General features: G+C 37.8%; 3 protein-coding genes and 1 long non-coding RNA gene across 5 annotated transcripts; 1 reads left to right on the forward strand and 3 right to left on the reverse strand.

The window, feature by feature from the left end:
• Window positions 1-168: 168 nt before the first annotated feature.
• Window positions 169-1,350, reverse strand: LOC127905339 (uncharacterized). Its single transcript, XR_008059240.1, has 2 exons — window positions 589-1,350; window positions 169-514 (listed from the first exon to the last, which is right to left on the reverse strand). It is a non-coding gene; the product is annotated as an uncharacterized LOC127905339 (long non-coding RNA).
• A 308-nt stretch (window positions 1,351-1,658) lies between these two features.
• Window positions 1,659-2,809, forward strand: LOC7494694 (uncharacterized). Its single transcript, XM_002306938.4, has 2 exons — window positions 1,659-1,925; window positions 2,010-2,809. The coding sequence occupies exons 1-2, from the start codon at window positions 1,817-1,819 to the stop codon at window positions 2,525-2,527; spliced, it is 627 nt and encodes a 208-aa protein (XP_002306974.2). The 5' UTR covers window positions 1,659-1,816; the 3' UTR covers window positions 2,528-2,809.
• A 287-nt stretch (window positions 2,810-3,096) lies between these two features.
• Window positions 3,097-5,716, reverse strand: LOC7485637 (dolichol-phosphate mannosyltransferase subunit 1). The gene is made up of 8 exons (XM_002307752.4): window positions 5,410-5,716; window positions 5,183-5,282; window positions 5,037-5,070; window positions 4,883-4,959; window positions 4,511-4,536; window positions 4,244-4,408; window positions 4,046-4,160; window positions 3,097-3,445 (listed from the first exon to the last, which is right to left on the reverse strand). Exons 1-8 carry the CDS (start codon window positions 5,502-5,504, stop codon window positions 3,341-3,343), a joined length of 717 nt encoding a protein of 238 aa, XP_002307788.1. The 5' UTR covers window positions 5,505-5,716; the 3' UTR covers window positions 3,097-3,340.
• A 400-nt stretch (window positions 5,717-6,116) lies between these two features.
• LOC7494695 (1,4-alpha-glucan-branching enzyme 1, chloroplastic/amyloplastic) lies at window positions 6,117-12,684 on the reverse strand. Of its 2 annotated transcripts, XM_002307753.4 has the most exons (14): window positions 12,191-12,684; window positions 11,818-11,940; window positions 11,291-11,498; window positions 10,856-10,925; window positions 10,498-10,767; window positions 9,372-10,278; window positions 9,095-9,211; window positions 8,748-8,810; window positions 8,269-8,376; window positions 7,755-7,856; window positions 7,508-7,575; window positions 7,252-7,333; window positions 6,838-6,954; window positions 6,117-6,598 (listed from the first exon to the last, which is right to left on the reverse strand). In XM_002307753.4, exons 1-14 carry the CDS (start codon window positions 12,260-12,262, stop codon window positions 6,359-6,361), a joined length of 2,547 nt encoding a protein of 848 aa, XP_002307789.4. In that variant the 5' UTR covers window positions 12,263-12,684; the 3' UTR covers window positions 6,117-6,358. The 2 variants fall into 2 exon arrangements, with proteins under 2 accessions (XP_002307789.4, XP_024457313.2); XM_024601545.2 differs by lacking the exon at window positions 11,818-11,940 and having other exon boundaries at window positions 12,191-12,588.

The following is a 12,684-nucleotide window of genomic DNA, read 5'->3' on the forward strand; positions in this document are numbered from 1 at the left end:
AAATTAAAGGTTGGATTAACCTACAACATGAGCCTACGAACAGACCGATCCTCGAGTTGAATTTTGTATCTAGTTGTATTTCTTGAATCAGTTTTGTAGAAGAAAGAATATTAGTGAACAAGATATGGAGGGGTCATACACCTTGTCTGCTTTTTTTGTTTTTGAACATCGAATTGAACAGATAGTATTTCATTCAGCTGGGAAATCTTTTACAGGAGCCAATGAGCTCAGGAGGTGGCCTTACAGTCCAGTCCAGAGGACAGTGATTGGGCCATAGTCATGATCTAGATGTCATGTTACCATACATATTGTCTGGTTTCTTCATCATCCAGCCACGTTCTAGATGTCTTTTGTGTAAACTTGAAGGCATGGTGCCGTAATTGCAAATGGTCTTGAATACTGTTACAATACCTTCACGTGGATTTTTTCAAGAAAATCTCCTTTTGCGAATCTCTGGATTACGCGGTCTCTCTTCTAGCAAGCCAGTTAGTAGTTTTATTGGCCTCTCTTGGTTCTGCACATAATCATAAACAGCAAGTGACTCGAATGAAGCCTGTAAAAAGAGCAAACGTTTTCTAAAATAATTACCTTTTTAAACATCTATGGAATTGCAGTACCAGGACTATTCAAGGTGATTGACATGAGTCCTTGCAAGAAGTCGATGTGAGACAGTGATGGTACTGCTAAATTTATGTTTATTACTACAAGTCTTGTAGTGAGGCATCGAAACAGCGCGTGCCTATGATGCTTCACTCCATCTATCTAGAATTAGAGCTTTGTAATTCAAAACGTTATCATACATTAAGCTCCAATGATTTACAGTTGAACTGGCACTTTTCACTTCGATGGTCGGTCGATTCGACCAATCCTGCAATGCTTGGCTTGTAGCAGCTTCTAACTATGGCCGCAGCTTATCTTTGGGGGGCTAGGGCCAAAATAGGCCAAGACTAAGTTCCTGAGCTATTTGTGTATGGAGCCATGTTTTGAAATGATTGATGCAGCTTCTTGATGAGAAGAAGCTTGGCAAAGGAACCCATATACCATCTTTCAACCAACTTTCCTTCTTGTTGAAGAAGGAAATAGATGAAATCAGGATCTGATGATACAATCACTGGCCGACCCACCAGGCTGGTTCGAAATAGGGAACCATATCTGCAATCACAAAAAAGAGAAAATGAAGGCCAAAAATCAACCATCAGTGTAGAAATTAAGCCTAGTCAACGTGGGGGAAAAAAAAACAAGAGGACTATTTTTCTGCTCGCTTTCTCATTCTCTCCTTGATAAAATTTGGGATGCCTGGTGACTTGCTTGGAATAAGAAACTGCATGGTCTCCCCAACACATGGGGAGCCCATGGATCCAGGCGTAGCCTTTTCCTTTTCTCTCAGTCTGGCCCATAAAATACGCAAGCCCAATTTCATTATATCAAAATAGTGGGCCCAAAACCCAATTGACGAGTGACATCAAAATAAATAATGATCCAATGAAATGCAGGGCAGCAACTGGTGCAAAAAAAGTAAGTAAACGCAAAATCCGAACATTTTAAGGAAAGAAATCATTGTCATACCTTAACCGTCAGATCAAGAATATGACCGTTGAGCCGCTCCCCTATATGAATTCAAACACGGAGTCCACAGAACCCTACAACACAGAGAGAAGGAATCAGACAAAAAGTGGAGCCTCTACTTTAAACAATTCAAATCAAAAGGCAAATCATCTCCATCTTTCCAGTCTTTAATTTCCTGTCATCACAAGAACACCATTATCATCTTTAACTCTCTTTATACACAGTTTTCTTTGGAGAAACCTCTCTCAAAATGTCAAGGATGAGAACCGATCGCAAGCCTCCACTTGCTAAATCCCCCATCAGGATCCGTCCTCGCCGTGTTCTTCGATCCGAATCCACCACTTTGCAAACTCCTCCTGGTGAGCTTATCATTCGTTGTTGTTGTTTATGGTTTTTGTTTCTTGGATAAAGAAGGTTTTTAACCAACGTTTTGGTTGTATCAGGTTCTTTGACTAAGTCCCAGAAACCAAACCGAAAATTGGACACGGAAGATTCTGATCTCCGCCCCGAATACCATTCAATATCCTGCGAATTGCGTGCTCTAGCGAAGATGGTTCGCGATGAATTTGGAAATGGGGAGTCAACTAATGGTGGGGTCGGTAAAAGTTTGAGTGCAAATTCTAGTCCTTTGTTTGAGAGGGGGAGGTTTTATGAGGAGTATTCTGCTAGGAGAAATGACAGGCTGAAGAGAAAGAAAGGAGACACAGGAGATGACGTGAAGACTCCTTATAATCTTGGAGTTACTGTTGAGTCGTCGAAAAGGAGGTATACAAGGAAGCTTGAGAGCGCAAGGAAATCTGTATCTGATGCTTGCCTTGTGGAGAGAAATGAGACTCCAAGGTACCTGCTGAGGAGCATGAATAAGGAGAACAAGAAACCTCCTTTGCCTGTTTACAGCTTTGAGAAATCCGTGCTTGCAGGTGAAAGGAAAGTTGCTGCTCGCAAGGTTAGGAAAATCTGAACGTCAGAATTGGGTTTTGAAGATGGTTTATTGATTTTTGAATTTTCTCTGGGGATTTTCTTTGTAAGGGAAACTGGATCTTCATTTATTTATGAAGTATCATTGTTTCAAGGAAATGTTTGTTTGTTTCTGGTAAATAATTCTGATGCATGAGATGATAGGATTACTATCAGCTGGCTGTATTTTTCTCCAGAAACTTGGTTGGGGGAATGAATTTGTTTAGAAATTGCATTACTTGTTAACCAAATAATGGTATCCTGCAAATATCACAAACTTCATTAACTCTCCTTTTTCAAAATGGTCCAAGAGAATAATCACAGGGACAGACTTTTTTCCAAAGTGGGTAAAGCATCTACCGAAAGTCGTACCATAAGATAGTGACAACATGAGGTGCTTGGTTGTTGCAATTCATTTTTCCTATCACAATTCAAAGTAGCATGAGCCTCAATACCCACGACCATGACATGGATTTTGGGAATAAATACGGTAGCTGGTCGAGATTTTAGCAACCACGGAGGAACATACATAAATCGAAAAGGAAAAAAGGAAGGAGTTTCTTGCAATAAATCTGTTAAATACTGGCAATTTCTTCCCTTGAATATTGACAAAAAAGTTAGCATATGTGTATATTTAAATCAAACAACTCCCAAAAAACAAGAGCTAATGTGATAACAATTCTACTTTGAATCCAAACCTATTTCTGTATGAGGAAACAAGCCAACAAATCTTTGCAAAATTAAGAAGGATCGTGTGCAAGTGCGCGCGAGCAAGGTGTTACAAAACCGATCATGTTGATAAAAACAGCGTTGCTTCTCATGTTGTAACCAGAAGATATGCAAGGCCTTTCAAATATTCAACAATTTCAGAACCTCCTAGCTTTGAACTCCCAAATACTCTATCAACGAAGGTAATTGGAACCTGTGACAAATTCATAACCAAAATCAACCAAGGCTGAGGATCACTTCGCAATTTCAGATACAGGGTAGTCTGCAGTTAAGAATTTCAAAACAGAAAACAAACAGCAAAACGATACATGAAATAGAACCAATGTATGATGAGTATAAAGGGGGAAAACAGTTAACAGAGAAATTATGCAATACAATAAAAAGAGGTTGTTAACCCTACCACTTTTGGAAATATCTAGAGTTTATCTAGCCATGTCCTAACTATTCAGAATTCAATTGGAATTTTACTGTTCAACAAATAGTATTGTCCAACAGGCATAATGACGAGAATATACACACTATATGAACAGGGCATTGAAACATGTATGGAACAGGGTAAGCATTGGCATCTCCTGATCTATGTAGTTGTTCACGCCACAACCAAGAAGACGAGCATAAATCAAGATGTGTTACCATGCACGCATGAAATGTGTATCTCGAAACTCAAGACAATCAAGCTGGTGAGAGCAGTCACAATATTGTATAAACTGAAATGTGCGCGCGAGTGTTGATTACACAGGTAGTGCATGTTGATTTTAATGATAAACCACAATAATGTGAAATATAACACTACCTCTTCAATTTGGTAGCCTTTTCTGGACGCCCGAACAATCATCTCCATTTGAAAGACATATCCCTTGCTAACCACAGAACTGATGATATCTTCAAGCACTGATTTCTTATAAAGCCTTCAAGAATGAAGAAATCTCAGTTATAAATTCACCAAGTATCACACACTGAATGAATGAAAACCATAAACAAATTCATATACCTGAAAGATCCTGTCAAATCAGATACACCAGGCCACAGAAGTGTTTGAGCAAGAACATTAGCTCCCCTACTAGTTAGCTTGCGCATCAGATTCCACCCGTGTACACCTCCCCCTTTAACATACCGAGTTCCAGTAACTATGCTCGCACCAGTTTCCAACTGCTTCCTAATGGCATATCAAGGGAGGAAATGCCAGAAAACTTTAGGACATCAACACTCAAGGTCTAATGCAAGAGCATACAAGTGTACGTTGGAAAAGGTTTCTTACTTGATAAAGCTTGGCAAGTACTTTGGCTGCAAAATATAAAGCTCACGGATCAGGTTAACAGAACAAGCTACTATACTCACTTCCAATTCCAACCATGATGCACAAAAATCTAAACAAAAAGCTAAAGCTGGTATGGCCAATATTATCTTTTTTGTTTGAATTTTTTTATTCCATTCCTCCACGGAAGGACGGGGCGGGGCTTTTCAAGTAAGATAAACACAAACATGCAGAAGTTCCTGAAAAAAAAATATCTAACAGGAGATGCCCATAAACATAGACTATCACCAAGAAGCTTCAGTTACTCAAAAGTTACTAGTCAGAATTAAATAGCAAACACCCACCTAAAAGTAACAGCCGTTAAGTAATACTTACATGGTGAGATAGATCAGCATCCATGATGACAACAAAATTCCCAGACGCATGCTTCAACCCATGAATGTAAGCCGTGCCTAACAATATAAACACACATCAAGAACCATTATTTTCATTTCTTTCTATCATCAATCATAAAGACAATGCTATTTACCTAATCCAAGCTTCTTCGCTCTAGGTCTTAACAACTGCATCATCATCAAAATCAAAGAGAGATAATTAAACCCAAAGATGAGAATTAATATGCCGCATTGAAAAAGTCTAAAAGGGACAAACTTTTTATTGTTATGATACACTTACAATGCGATCTTCGCCATATACTTTCTGTAACTGTTTTACAACTTCTTGAGTACCATCAGGACTCCCATCATCCACAACGATAATTTCGAACTCAACATCCCTAAATCAATCATGAAAACACAATATACACAATAATTGAATCATTTCTAGGGTTAAAATTCGAAGCATACAGTTCGCGAATAAAAGCAATGAATCAGAGAGAGAGAGAGATTGGGGAGTGGAATTACTGGAGATGTTTAAAGATGAGATAAACGATGAGTGCAATGTTGAGACGCTCGTTGTACGTTGGGACTATTATACTGTATCTGTTGTTCTTCTCCATTTTTGTTTCGATCGTGAACCCTAATTTTTCAGAAATTTTGAAGGAAATATTGAAGTACGAGGGAAAGAGTCTTCCGGTAAGAGTCCAAGGTTGTGAACTTTGTGATGATCGAGGGACGGAGGAAAGCTCTGGGTTCGTGGTCTGGTTGCTTCAAGATGGGCTGAAGTAGAGGCACTTTTGAGCATAGTCGTGGGTCGATCTTCGGTGGGCTAGACCCATCAAAGAAGGTTGTCAGGAATTCAAAAACATAATTATTATACTAGATTAGCCTAATAACCAATTAACTTATTCAGTTATTTGGCAAAGTCATGCCAAGTTTTTTATTTTATTTTTAATTTAAATATTGATTTAATTAAACCCAACCCAAATGACTTGACGGAGGTTATTTTGTGACGTGACATGGATCAAGTGAAACATAAGTGAAATTTAATCAATTTTTTTAAAATAAAATTGTCTCAAACAAAATTGTTTTTGTTTTTTTTTTTAAAAAAAAAATTCTTTTATCTAAAACAACATTGGACTATTAGAGTAAATATGATAATTCAATGATTTAAGATCTTAACCAGGTTAATTCAATGATTTATGATTTAAAACCTTAACCGAGTCAGACGATTTAAAGTAAATATGATATTACTACAATGATTTATTTGATATATACACACACATGTGAATATTTCACAGGTTTATTGCCTCGAGTGTAGTTAAGAGCAATCTTATTTATTTACAGCAGCCTACTTGTACAACTGTACAAGAGCCATACAAATCTCTTCAGAATGATCGAGGAAGCCTCATATAAACCTAGTTATTCTTATGGTGAAAATTAAGAGGTGTAATCCGATGTTGGATGAAGATTCTTAATCATCCGATGCATCATCCCCAAAATCTTCAACTTCAAAGTTTACTGTCTTGCTAAGTCCACTACCATCACCATCACCATCACCATCCACCAAGTGCGGTTTTCCGACCTTAGCCTGACTGGCAGCTTCTTCAACATCCTCTTGCTCTGGTATAACATCAGCAGCTAATATCTCATTCAAGCCCATCTCATCATCATCATCATGGCTCTCTTCGCTTTCTTCGACTCTATAGTAAACCTTTAGAGGAGGGTGATTTAAACAAGAAAAAACTGCTCTTAGATTTCATCTTTAAGCACAAAAACCCTAAAGAATGTATCAACTTGTTCAAGAACAACTCGAGTCAAGCTCAAGTAGATCACTTGTATGACTATAGTTGCTCAAGTTTGTACCCTTTTCCAGATGAGACTAGTAAGGAACACAGATAGACATAATAACCTCATATATGTAAATCTAAAGTAGAATGAAATAGAACTCACCACACATGTGCGGGCTGGCGAGAGTACTTTGAAGGAGTTGGGACGATTGTTGAAATTTGTTTCAGGTACTCCTGGTATCCCTTCAGGAGATGTGAAATGGTCTGCATCATGGCCCACCTGACAGATTAATTAACAGACCATCACGAAGATATCAAAACAACTAATGAAGAGGATACTGTGTTAAGTCCGTTCCTAGTTCCTACAAAGACCCAATTTCCCTATCTTTACAATTTTTTCCTCGTCTACACCCTTCAAAAAAGGATGGTCTTTCCCACTACTTACAGGATACAAAATCAGTCGTGTAACCATAAGTCAATGTTTTAAAGATAGAGTGAAAAATGATGTTTTGTGTATTCACTTCTACTTTTCCCATTTGGTTGTCAATTCTAAATAATCATGTACATGTTTTCTTACTCTTCCATGTCCACCAAATTCCAAGGCATCACTGTCCAGTGCAACTCTATACTTCCCAGGCAAGTCACACCCAACCTTATACCTGTACATACAGAGTACAACTCAGAGAGTTAAACATCTGAATAATTTACCATCAGAATCTTGGAACTGTTTTCAACTTCGCAATACATGCAGTCTGCTGCCAATCATTCTGTACGGAACTACACCCACAGTCTACACATGTGAAAACAACTCTTCTGCTAATTGAAACACGTACCCATCATATGTTTTCTCCGGATGAAAATTGAACACAAAAACCAGATCTCCACGCTCAAAGACAATAACCTGTAATGTGTAACAGGTAATCAATTTCATGAATGAAATGATGAAACAGGTTATTATAGAAGACTTGGAAAAACCCATCCTTGCAACACCTTTGAACTCTTATCTCCCTGATTCAACTTGGTTAATGCACCTCTTAAATAAGACACAAAACAGATATCTATTAGACAGGATAGCTGTACCTTATCTTCTTCATTTGTACTGCTCACAATCTGCTTCGTAGATGCTAGGAATGAATATTTTTCATCAAGCAAATTCATAGCTCTGTCAAATGCATTCATGAACTGAACCAGTGTGGGGGCACAAAAGAAAATGATGTAAATACACATTGAAAACAGTAAAAGATTACATACAACCAATGAGACAGACAATAATAAGATCAGCTGAGACATGCTATGTGCATTCAGCTTATCACATTTCTCCTCTCTTATCTCATGCAGTTATCTAGTAACCTCGTATGCTTCTTGAAAAAGTTTGTCGGTAGTGGCTTTTGTCCAAGAAAGATATGGATGTTCCTCAGTCTATGAATTACTTTTACACTTAAAAATAAATAAAAAAATTAAGTTCCAAGAGGTATTTAGACATTTCAAGTATCAAGGTCAACATTTTGTTTTTGATATCTGGAAAGCCATAATTAGAAGACTCGGGACACCTTAATAAAGAGGTAGTAAAATTGATGAAAATGAGATCTCAAACCTTGTATCTTAAGTGTTCCATGTCCGCAAGATTCCATTGGCGTCTACACATTTCGTAACTCCATCCATTGCCTTCTCTGGGGAAGTCAATCCACTCAGGATGCCCAAACTATAAGAAGCATTGGTAGCAATTAACACAAGGATTAGACACAAATAGAATACCTGATTTTTAAGCAAAAGAGAAGGAAAGAGTTTCTCCAATTCAGTGTTAGATAAGAGAAGAAAAGTTCCAGGTATTTAAAATGTTAGCAAATTAGTATATCTTATTTGGGGTATGCGCTCTTGTTGGTAAAGCCTTTAATCACATTTACTTTAAAGCAATGTCAAAGGAACATACAGCTCAACCTTACATAATCTAAAAGACTGTGTTGTTGAAGAATTTAAAATGTTAATAACATGATCCGTGTTTATTATACAAGAAGATATCTAGGTCTGGCAATTCAGTAGCCCCAGGAATACAGAATGAGCTTGTGTGCTTACTTCATTTCCCATAAAATTAAGGTATCCCTCGCCACCTAGTGCCATAGTTATAAAATGTATCATCTGCAAAATACAATTACAATAATGAGAACAAAGAAAACATAATAATATTAATCATTGAGCTGGATCCAATTTACAAATTTTTATACCAGTGGTTTTCTGGGCCAAAAACAAGAAACAGCGTCTCAAGCATAGCCATATAATGTTTTTGACTTGGAAAATCAAAGAGCTGAGCCTAAATGAGTTTAAGGTCACAGGGATGGGCAGACAAAAGCACATTTAGAGAAAGAAAGAGAAGTTACTGTTGGAGCATGAACTGAGGAGAGTGATCTGACATATTATCATACCTTATGAAGAGCAATCCCTCGATCAACAGCAGGTGGAGCCTCTGTCAAACAAGACATGCCAGAATACATTTCTTTATCCATCAGGATGAAGGCAATAGTCTTGTCACCTACAATGGACTGCAGAATGAAGACACCATTTTCTTGAGAAGGACATGAAGGTAAAAGTGGACAAGAATGAGAAAGATATCATTCAGGGTAACAAATATAACTAGAAGTATCTGACTACAATAAGTCTAATTACAGAAGAAGACAAACTGGAAAGTTCAAGACATCATACCTGGTCATGGCTCTCGGCATAAGCAACACATTTCTCAGTATATCTCCTATTAGTTAAGCTCCGGGAGATTTCATTCATTGACCACTCTAGATCACTCTTGTTTTTCAAGTAATCAATCCATTTGTCAGGGATGGCCATTGCCAGGCGGTAGTCAAATCCAACTCCCCCCTCAGAGACTGGACAACCAAGTCCAGGCATACCAGAAACATCTTCAGCAATCACTGTTGCATCTGGCAAGATATTATGTATCAGATAATTAGCCAGCATTAAGTAAACAACAGCATCAACATCCGTTGCCTCACTGAAGTACTCATTATAATCTCCCGTGAATGCCATGTTGATTCCATGGTGATGGTACAACATGGAAGTTACTCCATCAAATCGAAACCCATCAAATTTGAACTCCTCAAGCCACCATCTCAAGTTGGATAACAGAAAGCGAAGAACTTCCCAATTAGCATAATTAAAGAGTCTACTGTCCCATAAATTATGGTAGCCTCGATCTCCAGTGTGAAAATAGGACTCTTGAGCACCTTGGCCAATGTCAAAACCATTGAGACCATCAGTGACATTGTTACTTGCATGACTGTGGACAACATCCATCAGGACACGTAGACCCAAGCTATGGGCTTTATCAATTAAATACTTGAGGTCTTCAGGATTTCCAGATCTGCTGCTAACAGCAAAAAAGTTCGTAACATGATAACCAAACGATGCATAATAGGAATGCTCGATTACTGCCATTAGTTGTACTGTGTTGTAGTTATTTGCTCGTATACGAGGCAAAACATTATCAGCAAATTCTCTGTAGGAATTAACACGGGGTTCTGAGCTACTCATTCCAACATGAGCCTCATATATGCGTGGGGCATTGGGTTTGGGAGGCCGCGGGAACTTAAATTCATACCTGTATGTTCATAGAAGAAATAGCTCGATGAAGGAAAATTCAAGAGAACAACCAAGAGGATTCCTTGTTCTGACAAGTCTAGACCTCAATGATGGTATCAAGGTGGTCTACAATTGTATGATTATTGGAAAATCTAACAGGCCATAATTTGGATTAATAGCATCTAATAGATTAAGCATACAACTATAATAGGGTATGCCAAACACGAGTAATTGGTACCTTTCTGAAGTTGGTGGGTCCCAGTACACACCATCATATGGTGCTCCAAAACTTGCAGGATCCACAGTGGCACATTTTATCCAAGCAGGTATTCTATCAACCCAAACTCCATTACCTTGCATGAATCGGAACTTGACCCTTGAATTGTGAGGAATTGCTGGATTTCCACCAGAATCAGGTATTTTAATACTCCAAACACCAAATTCATTCTTTTCCATCCTGTGGTTGGAGCCATCCCATCCATTGAAGTCCCCGATAATCTGTGCTTCCCTGCACCATGCAAAAGATAGCTTCCAATTACACAAACAATGACTAACAAAGTTGTAGTTCAAATTCTCAAAAGAACAAAAACACTCACTGAGCTGCAGGGGCCCACTCACGGTAGACAATGCCTCCTTCATCTCTATTAAATCCAAATTTCTGATATCCTACATGATGCAATCAGAAGAGTTCAGCACTGATAAAGAGACCAGTAATCAAATGGAAAAAGATAACAAATCTGCTAAACATAGAAAGACAAAAGAACATAAATCTAGGATCCAACCAACAGATTAATAGGTTTATCAAATTTCCATTCAACATTTTGATCTTGAATTCTAAGCAAAAATCACGTGCTAAAGTGAATTTAATGAAAATGATCACAAAATTGTCACATTTAAAAGGAAAACTTCAAGTATCAGTTAAATGTGCTGCACCTCACATGAACAATGTGCAAATACACATTGTCCAACAGTTCAGAAAGGTTTATGTATATGTTGAAAATGAAATCAGAAGGAATGATACTGAAAATTACCAAGTGCAAATTCCTCAAGACCTCCTTCGTATCTTTCAATGAGCTTTTTCTGATCTACATATCTTTTCATTCTATATCTGAAGTGATCTTTAAATGATTCCAACCCAGGATCAATGCTTACAAGACCGATATTTTCCATGCCATCCCCAACGGTTGTCATTGTTGGGTCATCTGTCAAAACCGCTGATATAGCGAAACCATGGCGAACCTTTCAATGAAAAAAAATGCATTATGTCAAGACATTTAAGAATATTGCACTCATAAATTAGAGTTAAAAGGAAACCATGTTGGAAACAAGTGGTGGCCGAACTAAATTCTCCTGTTTTACAGCCTAAGAAAGATTTTTGTACCATATTATCTACTCTTCATTAAGAGAAAGAGCCACCAATTCTCCAAAAAAATTGTTTCATTTCTGAACATTTTCAAAAATTATATAGAATTGTTGCCATCAGAAACCAGCTCATACGAAAACATTAGAAGCTTACAGGCATTCAATTCAATGTCCATGCTCAAATTTCCAAACATACCCTATCATTATTTGAGATTCTTAATGGAAAACAAAATCTGCTGTGACAAAGCAATTTCTTAGACCCCCCAGAAGGCAGTCTAACTGGCTTCTCTTTTGCAGTGCATCTTTTATACCTTATAGCCTGTCAAAGAAACAGGAAATATATTACTATGCATAAATCACTAGAAAAAACACCATCTTTACACAGCTTGAAAACATAACAAAAAGGGATGATTTTTCAAATCAAATACTGTTCAATTTCCAAAAAACCCAGAAAAAAACCAATCAAGACACCATAAAAGATTCCAACAAGCAGCAGTCCAGTCACTCGCACGTACAAAAACAAGTAAAAAATGCTAAAAAAATCTCAGCATACAAAAAGAAACGCATACCCATTTGGAATTCTCAGCCACAGAAGGCAACAAAGGAGGTGCTGGCAATAGACCTGAAGAAGAACCTAACATCTTTTGCTCCAAACTCAGTTTCTCTGCTTCATTTCTTCTTTCTCCCTCCAAGCAAAGGAAACAAAGAGAAAGGAGCTTTAAATTCAGTGAGAAAAAAAACGATTGTAATCATAGCATCTCCACCGACACGTATGCATGGTGTCCCAGATTAGGAAGATATCCAACCGTTGATTAGGTGGACCCACGCTGATTATAAATTATGGTGTACCCACTTATCCCATGATTTGGATTTTGAATTTGCTTTTTAACAAAGAAACGAACAGCAGAGAGCAAAGCATATACTCCCACGTGAAAGCTCACTCGCCGTGAAAAATATCACGAATCAGGAGTTGCCACAAAAGAAGTTCGATCGGACGGCAGTCGATTATATCATAATTTATAAAGTACAGTTATCACATCATGTCGGTCACCTATCAATTCAA

The sequence above is a fragment of the Populus trichocarpa genome, chromosome 5, assembly GCF_000002775.5.
Source record: "Populus trichocarpa isolate Nisqually-1 chromosome 5, P.trichocarpa_v4.1, whole genome shotgun sequence".
Lineage (NCBI taxonomy): Eukaryota > Viridiplantae > Streptophyta > Magnoliopsida > Malpighiales > Salicaceae > Populus > Populus trichocarpa.

Bases quoted from the DNA above. Each gene is read 5' to 3' on its own strand.
- LOC7485637 (XM_002307752.4), bottom strand. From the start codon at position 5,504: ATGGAGAAGAACAACAGATACAGTATAATAGTCCCAACGTACAACGAG. The intron at 5,071-5,182 runs GTAAGTGTATCA...ATGATGATGCAG, and splicing joins TATATGGCGAAGATCGCATT to TTGTTAAGACCTAGAGCGAA. The intron at 3,446-4,045 runs GTAGTGTTATAT...AATTTGTCACAG, and splicing joins AAGGCTACCAAATTGAAGAG to GTTCCAATTACCTTCGTTGA.
- LOC7494695 (XM_002307753.4), bottom strand. From the start codon at position 12,262: ATGTTAGGTTCTTCTTCAGGTCTATTGCCAGCACCTCCTTTGTTGCCT. The intron at 10,279-10,497 runs GTACCAATTACT...ATGAACATACAG, and splicing joins GACCCACCAACTTCAGAAAG to GTATGAATTTAAGTTCCCGC. The intron at 7,576-7,754 runs GTACAGCTATCC...TACACATTACAG, and splicing joins GTACAAATGAAGAAGATAAG to GTTATTGTCTTTGAGCGTGG.
- LOC7494694 (XM_002306938.4), top strand. From the start codon at position 1,817: ATGTCAAGGATGAGAACCGATCGCAAGCCTCCACTTGCTAAATCCCCC. The intron at 1,926-2,009 runs GTGAGCTTATCA...TGGTTGTATCAG, and splicing joins CACTTTGCAAACTCCTCCTG to GTTCTTTGACTAAGTCCCAG.